The sequence below is a fragment of the Anoplopoma fimbria genome, chromosome 20, assembly GCF_027596085.1.
Source record: "Anoplopoma fimbria isolate UVic2021 breed Golden Eagle Sablefish chromosome 20, Afim_UVic_2022, whole genome shotgun sequence".
Taxonomy (NCBI): Eukaryota; Metazoa; Chordata; class Actinopteri; order Perciformes; family Anoplopomatidae; genus Anoplopoma; species Anoplopoma fimbria.
The window spans coordinates 11122377-11140403 of record NC_072468.1 but is presented as its reverse complement, the minus strand read 5'-3'; the positions used below and the strand labels follow the sequence as shown (position 1 = coordinate 11140403).

General features: G+C 41.1%; 1 protein-coding gene across 1 annotated transcript in view; it reads left to right on the top strand.

Moving 5' to 3' along the window:
* Positions 1–7594, top strand: part of cep192 (centrosomal protein 192) — a 34263-nt gene extending 26669 nt beyond the window's left edge. Inside the window, exons 48-52 of the mRNA XM_054621186.1 lie at positions 1715–1834; positions 3413–3525; positions 4231–4357; positions 4737–4795; positions 6146–7594. Coding sequence (XP_054477161.1) covers positions 1715–1834; positions 3413–3525; positions 4231–4357; positions 4737–4795; positions 6146–6278 — 552 coding nt within the window. The 3' untranslated portion in view covers positions 6279–7594. The remainder of the gene's footprint in view (positions 1–1714; positions 1835–3412; positions 3526–4230; positions 4358–4736; positions 4796–6145) is intronic.
* The last annotated feature ends 10433 nt before the right edge of the window (positions 7595–18027 follow it).

Here is an 18027-nt window from a genome sequence, read left to right as displayed (position 1 = left end):
TGGTGGAGGGCTGCAGTGATAGTTGACTTTGTGGAACTTTCTCCCATCTCCCTACTGCATCTCTGGAGCTCAGCCACAGTGATCTTTGGGTTCTTCTTTACCTCTCTCACCAAGGCTCTTCTCCCACGATTGCTCAGTTTGGCTGGACGGCCAGGTCTAGGAAGAGTTCTGGTCATCCCATACTTCTTCCATTTAAGGATTATGGAGGCCACTGTGCTCTTAGGAACCTTGAGTGCTGCAGAATTTCTTTTGTAACCTTGGCCAGATCTTTTTCTGTCTCTGAGCTCCTTGGGCAGTTCCTTCGACCTCATGATTCTCATTTGTTCTGACATGCACTGTGAGCTGTAAGGTCTTATATAGACAGGTGTGTGCCTTTCCTAATCAAGTCCAATCAGTTTAATTAAACACAGCTGGACTCCAATGAAGGAGTAGAACCATCTCAAGGAGGATCAGAAGAAATGGACAGCATGTGAGTTAAATATGAGTGTCACAGCAAAGGGTCTGAATACTTATGACCATGTGATATTTCAGTTTTTCTTTTTTAATAAATTTGCAAAAATTTCTACATTTCTGTTTTTTTCTGTCAAGATGGGTTGCTGAGTGTACATTAATGCGAAAAAAAATGAACTTTTTCGATTTTAGCAAATGGCTGCAATGAAACAAAGAGTGAAAAATTTAAAGGGGTCTGAATACTTTCCGTACCCACTGTATATACTCTATTAACCCAGTGAAAATCATTTCATAAGATTTTCTTTTTTAATGGTGATTGGTCCAGCTTCTCTGGCAAAAATAACCTTAATTCATACTGTTAAAATGTTCTACGTTTATCATGTTAATAATTTTTTTTTTTTTTTTGTATAATTCGTTTTATTTGGCTATAAACAACAATCATAGGAAAATTATTTCTTTTCAATGCCTACTTTAATATCTCAGGCCACTATTCCTGAAATGTAAGGCTTTTATATACCAAATGTGTTCAATAATTTACCTTGCACATGTTTCTCTTTTAATATTTTTGTAACATTTTTATGTTCATAAAATAACACAAAAAGAAAACGCATATAGACCATTTAAACAGAATTGCATTGCTAGGCAACAGCTTGGGTCCATGTTTACGTCCTGTTCGCTTATGTCATTCACATACACCACAGGAAATAAACTGGGACACATTTGGAATGTTTACAACTGTGAAATAGTCTATATATTTGTCTCCATGTGTGTATATATAAGTATCCTTCAGGTCTGTAGAATTGAGCCATTGAACAGCACTTCACCAAATCCAATCTGGTTTGCAGCACCTCGTTGAAACAAGGCCTCAGAAAATTCAATCAACACAGTGTTCTGTCTGTACCTGGGCTCCGTTGTGAAAACTGTTATGAAACTTTACATTCATGCTTCAGTCTTCCTCTGAACTGATCTATACCCTTTAAATACTTTGGGGGATTGTGTGCAATTTGAAAACATTCTTTTTCTTTTTGAGCATTTTGTTTGATTGGTTTTATGTGCTGATTATGAGCTATAGTTGCTGTATATTCCACTTGAAAACATTGCAGCAGTAAAACTTTTTAGAGTTATGAGGCAGTTGATCAGTTTTATTTTATTTAATTTTTTTTTTAAAGAGGTTGGCCTCTGAGAGCGTATATCAGTAGAACAAGCATCTTTTACGGTGAAATCAATTATGATTGTTTCCTCTAATGATTCGTTGCTCTCCCAGGTGCCTATAACTTTCCTGCCCAGGGACAGAGGGGACTATGCCCAGTTCTGGGACTTGGAGTGCCACCCTGTGTCCGAGCCCCAGCAGAAGACCAGAATCCGCTTCCAACTCTGTGGCACTGTGAGGACTTATTTATTAGTTTAGTGGGACTCAAACACCATACTACGCAGAGCAAAGGTCTTTCTGTAGTAAAGGTGTTACACTGGGAAAACACAATGTCAATTTATTTTATTTAAGATAACATATACGTTTTGTTTTGTGAGGTTTAATTTAGCTCAAAATACAACTAATATCAAAACTGCTTTTAAAAGAATGTACTTCAGGCTTCATTTTTTGCTCACATACCATACCTGTTAATCGTAGGAGTCAATATAATTCAGTTTTGTTTTACGATCATCACCGTTTTCAGATTTTCTCTCCTTAAAGAGATAGTTAGGATTTTCTGATGTGTGTTTTAAGAGGTTCTTATCCATAGTCTGTATTACACTCAATGACGGTCTGCTCCCCCTTGCTCTCAGACAGCTCTCTCTGAAGAGGAAACTCTCAGCCATTATCTACGCTTTTTTTCGAACCAACCAGACTACTTTGATAAAAACAGTACATTTACCACACAGAGCATGGGAGTTGTTGGTCGATTGGTTAGTTTGTTTGAATTATTGTGTGACCTTGACGTTTTTTAAAGGGTGCGTTCGGATTCACCAAAGTCACACAATAACACAAACAGACTAACCGATTAAGGCAGTGGAGGACCAGAAACCCCTGTGTTCTTGCGAGGTAAATACAGTGTGGTGGGTTTTAAGAGGGCATAGATGGTAAAATAGCTTAAATACCTCGTTGGGTACTCTTAAACTGATATTGATTCTACTGTAGGAGATACACTGACTATTGAGGAAAAACCTCCCCCAACCCCAATACAAAACTTTAGCCATGCTGTATCTAAACCTCAATGTACGCTCTTCGTACCTTTTGTAGTGTGAAGCAGAAATTGTCCAAATCTACATTAGACCAACATTTATCTCTCATTTTGATCAGACCTGCTGTTCAACCAACCAGGATATTAATTCACTATTAATCTTGTTTCTTTTTCTAACCAAACCAGACAGTTTTTTTTTTTTTTTTTTTAAAGCAGCACATATGGTACTGTAGCACCTTGACTATGGCTCTGTAGTGTTAGTGACAGAATTAACAAATGAGAGAAGTGGGTTGTGGGATGGTAAGGGGAGGCCCCCCCCTGCTGAGTCGGGGCCTGCAGGCTTCACTTTAATGTGAAGTGTTGTGACAGACCCAGTTAACTTAAGAGCATACATACAAAGCAGGTTAAGTGGCTGCTATGGTGGTGCTTTTGTGGTCGCCTTATATCATAGCTGCAAAGTTTAAAGAAGTGCCAAATCCCGCGGTAGTGTTAAATGCTAATCTGTGACTCCAGTTTTGCAAGGCTTTGGTTTAGATATGCGCTCGGCAGTCTGATGTGGAACTTAAATGGGTGTGAATTGTTTCACATTTAGTTTTTAAACTGCAGATCATCAGAAGTAGATTCAGTAGTGATGTGTATTACATTCAGCAAGTCGGTGTGCATGATATACTTAAAAAAATCGTTTGCTTGTGTTTCTTAGTTGTATTATACCAACCAGCTAGTTTTGAAGTGGAATGTACTTACTTACTAGCCATGATCTTAAGGATTTGTCTGTGTGTCTAAAGGGAGTGAAGTATGGACCAGTTGAAGGACCACAGGAAGGAGACTGCTCTCTGGTGAGGACGGAGTCCACGGTCAAGACCAGGAAGAGAGCTGATCCCTCGGCAGGCAAGACCAGGTGAGACCTTGGGTCGTCCCCGGGCCACGAACCGCAAGATCCAGCCGGGGATGTCATTGCATGACATTTTCCCTAAATTCCCTTTCATCTTCCCGTGAGGCCAGGCAGCAACCTCCGGTTCTGCTGAGTGAAGCCAATGTGGAAGTGTCCTAAAACTTGCATTCTCTCTAATGACCATCAGGGGGCGACTTGCAAAAAGCAATTACCCCAGTCAACATTGTAAACATGAGTTTATGGTCTCAATCTCTATTTTTAAGTCTTCTTCAATACAGCATGATGTTCATTTAGTAAATTAGAGAGTAGAGTCAAATAGACCATAAAGCAGAGTATGCTTTAGGGCGGGATAACTGTGATTGACAGGTTGCTGTTGTACGTACGGCGTCACTCCTTGGCATACCAAATATGGTAACTTACGTTTATCGGTTGAAAAAAATACAACATGGTGACAGCAGTAAGCCAAAAAACAATGGGTGACATCAAGATGACTACGTCCACTTCTTATATACAGACTATGGGTGGGGCATAACATTTGTTGCATATTTGTTAGCTCAGTCTTCATGAGGGGAAAAGAGTCCAGCATCCAGTACTCAATACGTCAAAGTCATTAATGTTGTGTTTAAATCAGCATTCTTTAAAAGAGGTTAATGTAGCATAGCTTGTGTTTTTTTTTAATGCTCTCCGTTAAAACACATTTTTAACTGTCAGTCAGGAGGAGGCTGCGCGGAGGGGCGTGTACTCCCCACAGGATCTCTACACCTTCCCGTCCACGCGGACCGGAGAATCCAGCACCCTGAAGGTCAACATCCGCAACAACTCATCTGACACACACGAGGTGAGGCACGCCTTATTCTCATGAAGACATGGGGAGGACAAACGTTTGTTCCTCGGTTAAATGCAGAATATACATGTGAAGCACCTTCTATTCCAGATAAAGATAAGCTGAGTTATAGCAAGGGGCCCTTTTTAAAAGGTTTTAAAATAAATAATTAATTTTTTTGTTGTTTCTGGACATTTTTATCTTTTTGGTCAGTGTATAAAGATAATGTTAGCAGACATGTTTCATTTTATTCAATATTGCCTATACAAATTGCACGACTGTCTTGATTTTATTGTTTTTGTACTGAATGACGAGTGTGATAACCCCTAACAATTGTCATTGGGCTTTGCATGTTTTTGGTATTTGATGTGTGGCTTCTCTAATTGACTTGCAGCTGAAATTTGTAAACCCCACGGAGCCCTTCCACATCAAGCATTCCAAATATTCCCTGAGGTGAGTCCAGCGGTCATTATTCCAGACAGACACTTTCTACACTTTTGATGGTAGCTGGGTGAAACATTGGGAAGATAACAACATGTGTCTACTTCTGTTTTTAACTGTTACTGCGCTTCCATTTTAGCATATTTTTTTTTGTACTCTACACAGATTTCTCTCATGGGGCTAAGTAGCTAGGTAATAATAATTAGTCATGAATAGTAAACAACTCAAGACATTCCCCATTGTGACTGCTCACTGGGAGACGATGGGACCCGGAGGATGTTGCTATATACGGGATTCACTCGAGGCCTCAGAGTTCTGATGTTTTTCCCTAACTAAGGCCTTTGGGAGGGGGTTGCCTGGCCACCAGGTACCAGTCGTGCTCTGCTGGGCACGGCATGAGTTTTCGTGTTGTTGAAATCCGAATAACAATGTGGTATGAAAATAATATAGATCGAACTATATTTGCTTCCTCGACAAATAATGAAGCATTGTCGGACGTACCGTTTGTGTGTTACGAGCTTTTGTATCTCCACTGTTGCCGTGTGTTTGCCACAACCTGGACCTGAGCCAGCCCTACAGCAGGTGTGTGTATGTGTGGATTGGTGCCCCCCCTCCAGCATGTTGTGGCTCTTGTGATGTACTCTCATTTCCACCACATCAATGCTGAACATAGCCAACCCCCTGCCGACCCGTTCAGCTTCTTATTTATTATAACGTAACATTTTGTGTGCGTTTGGATTAGAGTTCAACATTCTCCTTTTTTGTGTTTTAAGGCCATTTATGTAGTCTAGCACAGGGGTCTGCAAGCTTTGTGCCATTTTTAGATTTTCTTGTTAACTATGACACCACATCAAAATTGGATTTGTAATTTTTTTCCCAAGCATATTAGCCTCGTACAAAACAACATTTTTGAAGAGCATTTTTTTTTCTACAATAATCAGTACGTTATTATTTATGAGCGCACTCTACAAGAAGACTGAGATATTTATAAAAGCATCCACATCTAAGTTGAAAACATTAACCATACAGACCTTCCATCAATCTGGTTCATCAGCAATATCTTATCAAAAATCAACATTTTACCATAAAAATAAGAACAGGGCAATTCAACATCTCCAAAAAAACTGTCTTGCACACTTATGCTAGTGTGCCATTGATTTAAGCATCAAGCCATAGGTGGCTTACCCCTGGCCTGGCATGTCATGATTCATAAAGGGCAACCCCAAGTACTGTATTTAAGTTTTATGTTGAAAATGCATGTGTGTTTTTGCTGGTGCTCATGTTGTGTAATCATGCTCAACATTTCAATCATTTTTTAATAATCCATCTATTTACAGTTGTTCTTCTTTTCCCACCCATCAGATCGCAGCACTACCTGAAGCTGCCCGTCCAGTTCAAGCCCAGTACTGCAGGCAGACACGCTGGCTTGCTGCTCATCCAGTCAGAAACAAGTGGAAGTCTTGTTATTCAGCTGACCGGTGAAGCATTGCCTTGAATCTAACCATCCTACTCCACCTCCTCATGCTGGCTGGCTCTGGGTGGATGCTCTTTACTTGTGCTGTTCATCACGGGACGAACGAGGGTAATGAGAGAGGAAAACTGCAAACTGCTATGGATCAAATAAAAGCCTTAAATCCTTCCTCCTCGTCACATCTTCTTAACGCTCTGGAGATATATTCAGTCTCTGATTGACCGGAGATGACTAGAGACTCCACCGCCAACACAGCTCCGTCCGCGTCTGGATGTGGCACAGGTGTCTTCAGCCGGCCCGTGAAAAAAAATGATTGGGTCCTGTTTTTCGCGCCCGGAGCCGAATGATTTGGTCTGACTGGCTCACAATTAGTCTGCATCGCTCTGACATTTTCACAGAGCTAACGATTTCTGTCACTTTACTCCAGATCTGACCATTTCCTCGTCCCCGAGTCACGCCGCAAGGCAGTAATGCTGTCGCCACGGTCGCTGTCAGACGGTGTCAGTCGGGATACGTCACTTTGAGTTGGACACACAGGAAAGCCTTTGGCTCCGGGGATTTTTTTTTTTTTTTTTTTGTCTCGACCCTGATTAAGTAATTTCAACAAGACTACATGAGATTTAAAGACTCTGTTTTTTGTTTTCTTTTGAAAATCAGAAGCTCTTTAGGTTCGTCTAAATTTCTTAAAATGTTCCTAATCTTCAGCACTGGTGTGGTTTCCATTGAAGCGGCGTCTCCTCACTCGGAGCCCACCTGCACAGTGGCCTTTTGTTGGCGGCACCGCATGTTGACTTCCCGGCAACCTCCAAGACTGGTTTCCAAGCGGTCCAGATGTATTTAATTTAGTCTTCAGATCAGTGCAGCTACATTAGGATGGCTAATGATTGTTATTACATGCTAAAAAGAGTCTCCCTCTGGTGGGGTTTTTGTTCGGCAGCTCGCCAGACCAGTTTAGTATGGTTACCATGGCAAAATGGTGTTAATCACTGTTCCAGTCACAGAAAATTACCTCCCTGCTTCCTCTTTTTGGGTCTGGGGCAAATGGCCAAAATTGCTTGGGGGGGGTTCACATCCATAATCTGTTTTGGAACTGGAATGTCATGGGGGAACGCAGGTAAACCTGTAAGGTGCCACACACTGTGGCAACACTTTGGAATGGAAAAAAACACTAGTCGCGGATTGTTTTCCTGCTAGTAGAGCACGTTTTGATATGAAGGCATTGTGATGTCTCAGGCTGCTCTCAACAGGCCCCGACAACTATCCTGACATACTTAGATACACAATTTGCACATGCTTTAAATAGTATATAATGTAATATATTGTACGTACACATTTTAATAAAGTTTTGTGATAAATAGCTTGGCTTGGTTTAATCATTTCAAATCATATTGCTGTCAGAGGGGACGTTATTGGAAGAAAATGATTTATGAAAGAAATGTGTTTGACAGATACCTCTCTGTTTATTTCCCCTCCTTTCTCTGGGTTCTGGTGTTTTTAGTTTTTTGCTTCATCTGTGTACAGAGGACAATAAAAGCAGAAGTCATTAAAACTTGATAAAATATGAGGATAAAATGGGATTAAACCAGCATTACGTTTTGATGGCATGCACGCATGATAATAGTAATAATAAATTCTATTTATAAAGCACTTTTCTTAACATTACAAAGTGGTTCACAATTAGGAAAAAAAATAAAACTTATGACATACATTAAAGATAAATAAATTGCAAGGAAATAAAGATTCACAGAGATTAATTAATTTATAAAAGAAGAGATTTAAAAGCAGTGGAAGGTTAAGCAGACCTGACCTCAGCAGTTCCAGAGTTTTGGGGGCTCGGACTGCAAAAATCTGATTGCCCTTAGTCAGCAGTCACGCTACGGAAAACGCTCAGAAGGCCACTATCTGCTGATGGAAGAGGGCGCACACGGGCTCTAAAGAGGTTAGGGGGTCTTTCATAACATTCAGCATACAGTTGCTGGCAATATAATAGAAGAAGTGAGCATGACATTGCTCCTGGGCTGTCTGTCATGAAGTCCATCCCAACGTCAAAGCACAGACTAATAAATTAAATTTAAGGTTCAATTAAATTACTTAAAATTCCTGTCGTCTGGCTCAGCTTTACATTTAAAAACCTGTTAACTCCTTATTATGCACCAAAATACTGGAACAATCCCCCCCCTCAGTATGTATAGTCTGGCATTTTATAAGTATTTCATCATTTTTACTCCAATGGTTTTAAGCTCTATTTATATCTAGTTTTATTTCTCTGTTTGGCATCTCCCTGAAGTTCTTGCAATTTTATACTACTGTATTTTTCTTTGCATATGCAAACTACTGCTAATAACACCACACAAATGAAGTTGACTTACTTAGTAAAACCTAAATCAATAAGAAGAGAACATTTATTTAAATGTTGCTGAACTGTTTCCAACACCGGGGATGCTGTTTGTTCCTCAGATCCTGACCTTTGACCCGAGAAAGGGCGAGGTGTCCCACTGTTATCCCTCTCGGCTGCTATATGGAACATGACCAGCAGGTGTCGCCAAAGCGGCATCGTCGGTGCGCGGCTGTGAGCAGCGTGCACTGTACAGTAGAGCAGCTGAGCTTTTATTTTGCTTCCCCCAGACTGGAAACCACTGTAGTGCAGTTGGACTTGACGTCTAGCGACCACAACATCACAGACTTTAAAGCGAGCAGACGCGGCGGCTTAGCGCGTCAGCGACCGCATTTACAGGTAGGGACCGCCTGCAACATCACCCCTCCAGCAGTGATTGCTGTACATATGTGTGTTTTTTTTTTAATGCATAATGCTGTAGTCGTAGGCGGCTGGGGGAATGTTCTGGTTATGCTAGCCTGTTTGGCTTAACGGTAGTCGGGGCTGTCCGTGTGTGTGTGTGTGTGTGTGTGTGTGTGTGTGTGTGTGTGGGGGGGTGTCTGACTTTGGGCCAGACGGATGAAGTTGCTGTTGAGGAGTTGGGGCTGCTTTCCAAGCTGCGCCAGAAAAGCAGAGCTAAGCTAACGTGGGGGCTAAGTTAGCAGCGAGCAGGCTAGCCCGGGCTCCCATCCATCCGCCGGGGCCACAGCACCCTAGTCCGCTATGCCCCCATCCCCGTCGGGTACCGCTGCCTCCTCCCGCCCCACTGACCGTGACCTCCGGGTTAACTGTACTGTTTATTAGCCCAGCCCCCCCCCCCCCCCTCCCGAGTAGAGACAGACGCGAGTGTCTCTTTTTTCTGTCTGTCTGGTACGTGTCGTCAGCTGCCCCCTGTTTTTGGGTTGATGAGCAGGCTATCTGGGAGGCTCGGTGAGACATCAATGCATATGATGACGCGTTCTCGCCAAGTGGCTTCACCTGCGAGGAGTTGGTGCAGAGCTGTGTGAGGTGGGTTGAGGACCACACTGATAACATCCATCCTCTCAACGTGCTCATTTCAGGGTTACCCATAGAACACCTACCACACTAAACATTACTCATCCTCTTCATCATCTTTAAGATGATGAAGAGGATGATGATGATGATGATGTGGATGCACTTTTTCCCAAAAATGAAACTTGAAACTTGACACTTGACAAGGTCAAAGTTATTGAATCTTCCGACTGTTGTGGAGAGTTGCAAGTTCAAACGTTCTCCAGATTAATTTGACATGTTTTAGACCCATGACCCAAAGTTAAAACATGGCAGTAACATGAACCTATATGTGACACTGTACTGTGGCTAAAGCCGGTCTCTCTGACTGTATGCCATCCCACTTTATCGGGTTTAAATCAATTAGATTACTGACCTTTTTTTTTCTTCCTGTGTGAGTGTGGTAAAGGAGAATTGTAGTGCATTTATTCGGTTTATTTACCTGGCTGGTTGTCTGTATATTAGTGCCTACTCTCTGTCTCTATCCGTGTTTCCTCTGTTGGGCTGTTTCTGCTGCAGCACCGTCGAGGTGAGCCATGCAGGTGAAAGCTTGTTAAGTTGGGTGCCATAAAAGGACACTATGGATAACGATGATAATGCGTGTACCGTATTTTCCGCACTATAGGGCGCACTGGATTATAAGGCGCACTGTCAATGAATGGTCTATTTTCGATCTTTTTTCATATATAAGGCGCACCGGACTATAAGGCGCATTAAGCGAAACAAAACAGTCAGTCAGTCAAACTTCCTCCACTTCCTACCATTGATTCATTAATTTTGAATTCTCTCGCAGCTGCTCTATTCCCATGTTCTACTGCGTGACTGACAGCCTTGAGTTTGAAGTCCGCGTCGTAAGCGTGTCTCTTGACAGGTGCCATTTTGGGGTCCTTATACACACACACTGTAATATTATGGTGAAGCACAGTATGTATTACTCCGCGACGCTCCTGACTACGGTAGCCGTAATGCTGCAAGCGGTGCGGCTTTGTAGTTTACCAAAGTCGTACTAAAACATGTTGACAGAGCGCCGTGTACCACACAAAATCGCTTCGAGGTCAGTAAGCACAACCAGAATTAATCCATATATAAGGCGCTCCGGATTATAAGGCGCACTGTCGTTTTTTGAGAAAATTAAAGGCTTTTAAGTGCGCCTTATAGTGCGGAAAATACGGTACATGTAAAAGTAGGTGTCAGGGTGTCACAGTGTTTAAGATATGTTCACTCTTTTCTGTACACTGTTTCTGGTAGTGTTTGGATTGGCAGTACCGTCGACTACGCTCATTAGCATTTATTATTTTTACAGAGTAAAAAGAAATAAGGCCTTGTAGTTCATCTGAGCTTCATTATTTGTTATAGAAGAGAAAAAGTATTCTATTATAACGCATCATATAATCTGTTCTAATAATTTCATTGAGCTGAGTTTCTTACTAATTTTAAAATCCCTATAAAAGAATACATTAGAATAGTCAAAATGAGCTCCAGAGACCAAAACTTCTTTTTTATGGTCTTCCTAAATGTAAAGGTACTTTGTGGAGCTTTTTTTTTTACCACTAATAGCGTTATGGAGCAATGTTTAATAATGGGTACCTCACTTTTGCGATGCACATTCAGTTTTCACGCTCTTACACTGATGGCAGTGAAGCGCCCTTTGATACTGAACAAGAAGTTGGATCGTGGCTGTTGAGTTGTGTTTTATCCTCACAGACGAGAGCAGAGGGCTGATTTGCATTGGAGCGTGCACTAAAATGTAACATACAGACTTAATTGTCACATCTATGTCTGAGATGAGTATGGGTGAAATCAATAAACAATCCTAGTGCTTTGTATGGTAAATGTATGGGAAAATCTAATGTGAAATAAAAAACGTGCCGACAGCCATTATCCAAGATGGCGCCGTGTTTATCACTTATGTACAGTTCTAATGCTAATCGCTAGCATACACATAGCTAGCTCAAACGCTAATCACTAGTATACACATACCCCAGCTTTGCATGTTAACTCAAATTCACAAATGTTTATGAGAGTTTACTGTATTTTGTCAATATAACGGACATTTTTAACAGTATTTCCCCAACCATAACAATAGTCAGCATGCTAGTGATAAGCATTAGCAATTAGCGCTAGCGATTAGTGTTAGCGATTAGCATAAGCTTACTGGGTACCACTACCAACAATGGTGTGTTAAAAACAGTAAAGTCTGGCTTCATGTTAAAGTAACTTAGACCAAGCCCGACAGATCATGTGGTGCTATTTGATGTTCTGTAACTGTAGCATGAAAACATGGGGAAATTAGCAAGCCAGCTAGCTAAGTAGCCAGCCACTGAGTGAGTCATATTTAACAACCCAATGCTCCATCGACACACTTGTGGGTGGGTGACATCACGATGACTACGTCCACTTCTAATAAACAGTCTATGGGCTGGACCTTGGTGCGATTGGTCCATGGGCCCCATGGATGCAGAAGATCAGAGTTATTTTACACTTAAAAGTCAAACTTTTTTGCTTCATGCGCCTCTGAGCAACTTTCATAGGAATGGATGGTGCACCGCCTCCAAAGCTCTATCCAGTTCTCTTCATACAACTATGTTTGTTGTTGGATCTATTGAAAGATCAAATCACTTTTTTTAATGAATGTCCTGCTGGGATTTACTTTAACGATTAAAAACGAACACATTACCTGACAGCAGTATCAGCAGCGTCTGAGCTTCAGCAATTCCTCTGATCTGTTTCTTTAACTCCTATTTGAACGAATATCATCGGAAGACTTCTGTCAGGTGATGCCAGAACAAGTTTTGGATTGGTTTATGATATAGGACCCCTTTCCTGACCCGCTTATTCAACGTAAGGTTCATCAAACTATTATCCCCTTGAGGCTGCCAACAAACGGAAACATGTTCAGCCAATTAATATTTAGTTTTTATGAAAAAACTCAAACCATTGCTGAGGATTGATGGTTTCAAAAACTAAAGCCGCCTATAAGTTCAATTAAGAAAATTGTCTTCGGGCATGCAGATATTTGACCCTCTTGCCCTACTGATCATGCGATTAAAAAACAATTTCAATAATAATTTCAAGTGCAAGATTAATGTAAAGTATAGATAGTAGATGGATAAAGTAGATACAGAAACTAATATTGAAGACAGAGTCCATTGCAATTCACGTATAAACCTTATAAAAACCATATGCAGATTTTATGTTCAACTCAGGGACTGCAGTCTCTCGTTTAACTCAACCTTTATTGAAACCAAAGAACACACAGAGGGCAAGCTTCTCCTGTTTTTTAAGGTCAGCTCTGATGGGGCGCCGGCTAAACCGCAGCGGTGGAGTCTATTAATACGAGAACGAATAAAAGGCACCGAGTCACAAAATAACAACTAAGTGGGAAAGTTGAGGAGAAAGTCAGCGAGCAGACCGTGTGTGTATTATTAGCCCCGGCGACGTGTCGCCCGTCTACCGGGTTCCTCTCAGAGCCAGACGTCAGCGTCCATCTGTCTGTTAGCGGCTCTGTTTCTGCCTCTCCTTCAAGTGTGTGTGTGTGTGTGTGAGAGACTGTAACTCACAGTCAGTACGTGTGTGTGTGTGTGTGTGTGTGTGTGTGTGTGTGTGTGTGTGTGTGTGTGTGTGTGTGTGTGTGTGTGTGTGTGTGTGTGTGTTTCACCCTTTGCCAATTAGCGGCTTCTCACCTCCCGAGGCGAGAGGCCGAGTGTGTGTTAGACAGGGGGGACTTGACTGGGCTTGTCTGCTGCTGACGGCTCAGCCTCAACCTGAACTCTCACACACGCATACTTCAGTCTGGCTGAGCACTCAACACACACACACACACACACACACACACACACACACACACACACACACACACACACACACACAAGCTCCAGCCAGTTGTTGATAATACAGCCTCGTCTTTCTCCGAGCTCATGTGACTGAATAACGCGGCGGTATTGTGTTGGTGGAGCGATGGCGCAAGACGGGCAGAGACGAGTGCCAGCCTGCACCAGAGTGTGTGTGTGTGTGTGTGTGTGTGTGTGTGTGTGTGTGTGTGTTTGTGTCTTTGTCTGGGTTGTGCTCATGGGAGTGAGTGTGCCTTTGTATGAACAAAAACACTGTCTGTTATTGTGAACGTGACTTCACAGAAAATGTTGGAGAAAAGCTTGCGTGACTTTAAGAGCGGTAGCTGCTTCAGTAGAAAAACCCAAAGCATCTCATTCAGAGTTGGTTCACCTTTTTTTTCTCCTCGGAGCCGTTTTCCTTCATGTATTCATCCGAAATTGATCGTTCATGCTGCTGTATAATCAATCACGAAATTTTCATTATGTTTACGCTACCAGCTCGCTTTTTCTCTGTCTAATCTTCTCTGCAACAACTTGAGAATTTTTTCTGAGAAACAGCTTGATACCACATTTTCTTTTTTAAGTCATTTGGCAATCCATTAAAAATAAGAAGAGGAAAAAAGGAAACATATCTTTTCAAAAGCACTACAAGCTAGATTTTTCACACTCTGGCCAAAGAAAAGGAAACTATTACTATTTTTTCCATTTCTTCTGGGGCAGCTCACTGTTCTGACTGAATGCATCCGGAAAAATGTTGTTCTAGTCAAATGGCAGATCAAAGTGCTTGTGCAGAAATCCTCTGAGGAACGCCGCAGTTTTACTTTTTAACCCATGTTGGCACACGTGATAAGTTGATCAAAGAAGTTATTTGCCAAAACATGATATGTTCTTCTGTGCTGCAGAAGTCCTGCATGAGAGTTAATCTTACTCACTCACTGAACACAGAACAGCTTTTTCAGAGGGGTTTCTGCTCGGGTTTTCAGGGCCATTGGAGGTTTCATGGAATTCTTTTGCGAGATTTATGCACTTTTATACAGCTTAGACGATTTTTTTTCTTCTTTTCTTTAGATGAATTTTTCAGAGTGGATTGGTCATTAGTCATACTGCTTACATTTACAGCCCCTATAAATAGTAGAAATAGTGGGCTTGTAAGAAGATGGGAATTCATTCCAGATACCAATGCTAAAACAATGCCTCTTAATGCCTTACTTTATGAAATGTTTATTTTTTTGCTTTACAAATAATTGCAAATGTTCAATGTCGTCTTAACTCAAGCAGCCGCACAAGAACTTAGTCAATATGTAAGTCTGAAATCTGCACATTTGTTAAATCTGGAACAAAAGACAACATTCACATATCTGACTCTTCAAAAAACACATTTTAAAAGATAACATTTAATGATTTACATTTGTGTAATACTAATTTCTACTGATTAGAGCTTAAATGCATCATAAAAAAACTCAATGCAACCTCTGTTATGGCTTCACAGACTTGTTGTCCACAGTGTAGCACCACCGGGAGTAAACTGGGTGAGGTTATTGTGTTCTTTCGGATTTCAGACGCCGTTAGTCTCAAGTCCCCCAACCCCCCCTTGACTTGCATTGGCATTGACTTGGTACTGATTAAGGGTCTTTGTGACATCCCTACCTGTAACCACACCAAACAGTGATGTTACGGTGTACCAACACATCCTGGAGTGCAGAAATAACATTTTCAGGTGAGTTGAGCTGCTCTCCAAAAGCCTTAAAATATATTCACAGCCCATGGAACAGTGTATGACTACACATCATTACACACTTACAGAAACACACACTCTTTTAGTGCCCTAGCTCCAATAGAGAACACTGAGGTCATGTCATTGTTAATACTTTGGGAATTTGAGGGTTATATGTTTATTAATTACCCTAATTAAGATTTCCAATATGTTACTTCCATGACCTAAGGAAGTTCAATCGATATTTGTGAGCATGAGCTACTCTCTCTCTCTTTCAAAGCCAGAATCCAGAGAAAGAAGATTCAAACGTGTGATGTCATCAAGCTGCTCCGTAGACAATGAATGGTTTTGTTTTCATTTTTTAAACCCAAATGAACTTTCTTCTGTTGTCGGTTGTGAAACAGAAAAAGTACCATATACTCAGAACATTCTCCTGAGCGCTCTCAATGTCACCTAGAACATCTTCCAGTTAATTGTCTATGGAGCAGCTCCTCCCTTTATACATGACGACATCACTAATTTCAGTTTTAGCACTCTGGTTTTTGGATTTGTGAGAGTTTTTTATGTTGACTAATATGTTTTGAGCTCTCTTGGGCCGTAGGAATAACATGTATGAATTTTTAGAATGGGCTTAGTTGCCCTTTAAACAAGTTAATAAGGGTTTATTTAAATGCCATTTTCTTAAGGTTTATTCAGATTTAATTTTTTTGTCTAAAACGAAAACTAACACAAATTAAATGGATACATATACATATTGTAAACGTAATATACATCAGAATTGAATCTGTAGCAGTGAAGAGAAACACACTTCAGACCTTCATAAAGTGATATCAGTTTTTGTGGGGGTTTTCTATTTAATAATCAGAAAATGTGTGATACATCTGATCATCTTCAGTAATACACTGACTGGCCCATGGGGGGAGCTACATTATTTGTTTTTGACAAGTACCACATGCAACATCTCAGATACCAATAATTGGAATTTCCACATAAAGCTTTGTAAACGATATATCTCATCTCGTTCTGTTTTTTAAATACACAGACTGAGGCACATGCTACATGGCACTCGACTTTTGTGCTCGGAGGCAGGGGGGGGCTACATCATTCATGAATGAAGGCATGTTTGCTGTTGCTGTCTTAGCGATGGTTATCATGAATAAAATAAAACAGTTCTCTTTCCACCAGGACTCGCTCCACCCCCCTCATTTATCCTGCCTTTTGCTTCTTTGGGGAAACCCACTCGCCAGATCTCACAGCCCTCGAGCTCTAGAGAAGACAAAGTCCCCAGCATTTGGCTAACGGCTGCACGGGTTCCCACACTGATTAGGAGCAGTCCACCAACTGCAGCATGAAGTCGTTGATTAAGTAGTTAAGAAGCCCTCGAAACGAGCGGATAAAAAGTGCTGGAGACAGCGATTTTATATTCCTTTACTTTTTAAGCGAGTTCCACAGAGGACATTTAAATACTTTTTTGTCGGGCAGCATTCACTTACTCCTCGAATGTTTTTAATAAAGTTCACCCTTGTTTGTGTAGCTTCATTTAGCCACAAAGCATAAGTAGTGATTTAATAATTCAGTTCAGTTCCTGCATGGGGAGAAAGACTGGAGAGAGAGGGACACACTTTTTACATTAATGCTGTTAGTCCATTTGAATCAAATTAAACATTTACATGCTTTTTTTTGTGTAGCCCAGCTATCATTTTTTATTTATAACGGAAAAAGATATATAGTTTCAACAATAACATCTTGGTCAGTTAAAATGGGCGTCATCCTCGATTCCCAAATAATTTTGATATGACTTACGGCAGGGTGTGTGTGTGTGTGTGTGTGTGTGTGTGTGTGTGTGTGTGTGTGTGTGTGTGTGTGTGTGTGTGTGTGTGTGTGTGTGTGTGTGTGTGTGTGTGTGTGTGTGTGTGAGAGGTGGACATAGTACGCGCTGCCTGCTCTTGGGTTGTAATTGACGCTTCGCTAAGCCCTGCCTCCTGAATGCAGACTGGCCAATCATAGCATAGCATCCGCCAGTTCTGACGAGGGTCCAACAACTACGGATATAAAACAGCAGAGGTGATGTGTTCTAATGACCTGCCGATCCGGGATGGAACCATAGACTGTATATAAGAAGTAAACGCAGTTGGCGTGATATTGGTCTGTGGAATGCCATTCATGAAGCCTCGAGTTCATCATTTTGGCCATCGCCATCCTAGCTTTTTTAACCAGTGAAAGGAAGTGACCATATTAGGACTGGGGGCGAGATGGCGTATATGGCTCTGGTACCGACCTGTCAATCACAAGGTAGCAATGAATATCATGCTGTGTTGAAAAAGACCTAAAACTAGAGATTAAGACCATAAACCCAAATTTACAATGTTTACTGAGGAAATAGTGAGAAGTAGAGTCCTTTTCTCATAGACTTCTATGCAATCAGACTTTGTTTTCCTACCGGAGAAGTCGCTCCCTGCTGGTCAGTAGAGAGAATGCAAGTTTTAAGACACTTTTGCATCGGCTTCACTCTGCATAACAGAAGGTTGCCGCCTGACATTTATTTAAAAATAACACAACAACGTCGCTGTAGAGCGACTATGGGAAGCTTTGCACAAAGGACATGTTTTTATTTACTACATCACATTACCAACTGAAAAAGGTAATCGCAACATTACTGTTTGCAGGCGAAGTGATCAGAAGAGAAAAGTTTGTACAGCAAATGTATTTTGAAATGCTATGCCAGCCAATGCTAGTTTTCAAGATACATATATATATATATATATATATATATATATATATATATATATACACACACACATATATCTTTTTTTATTATTATTA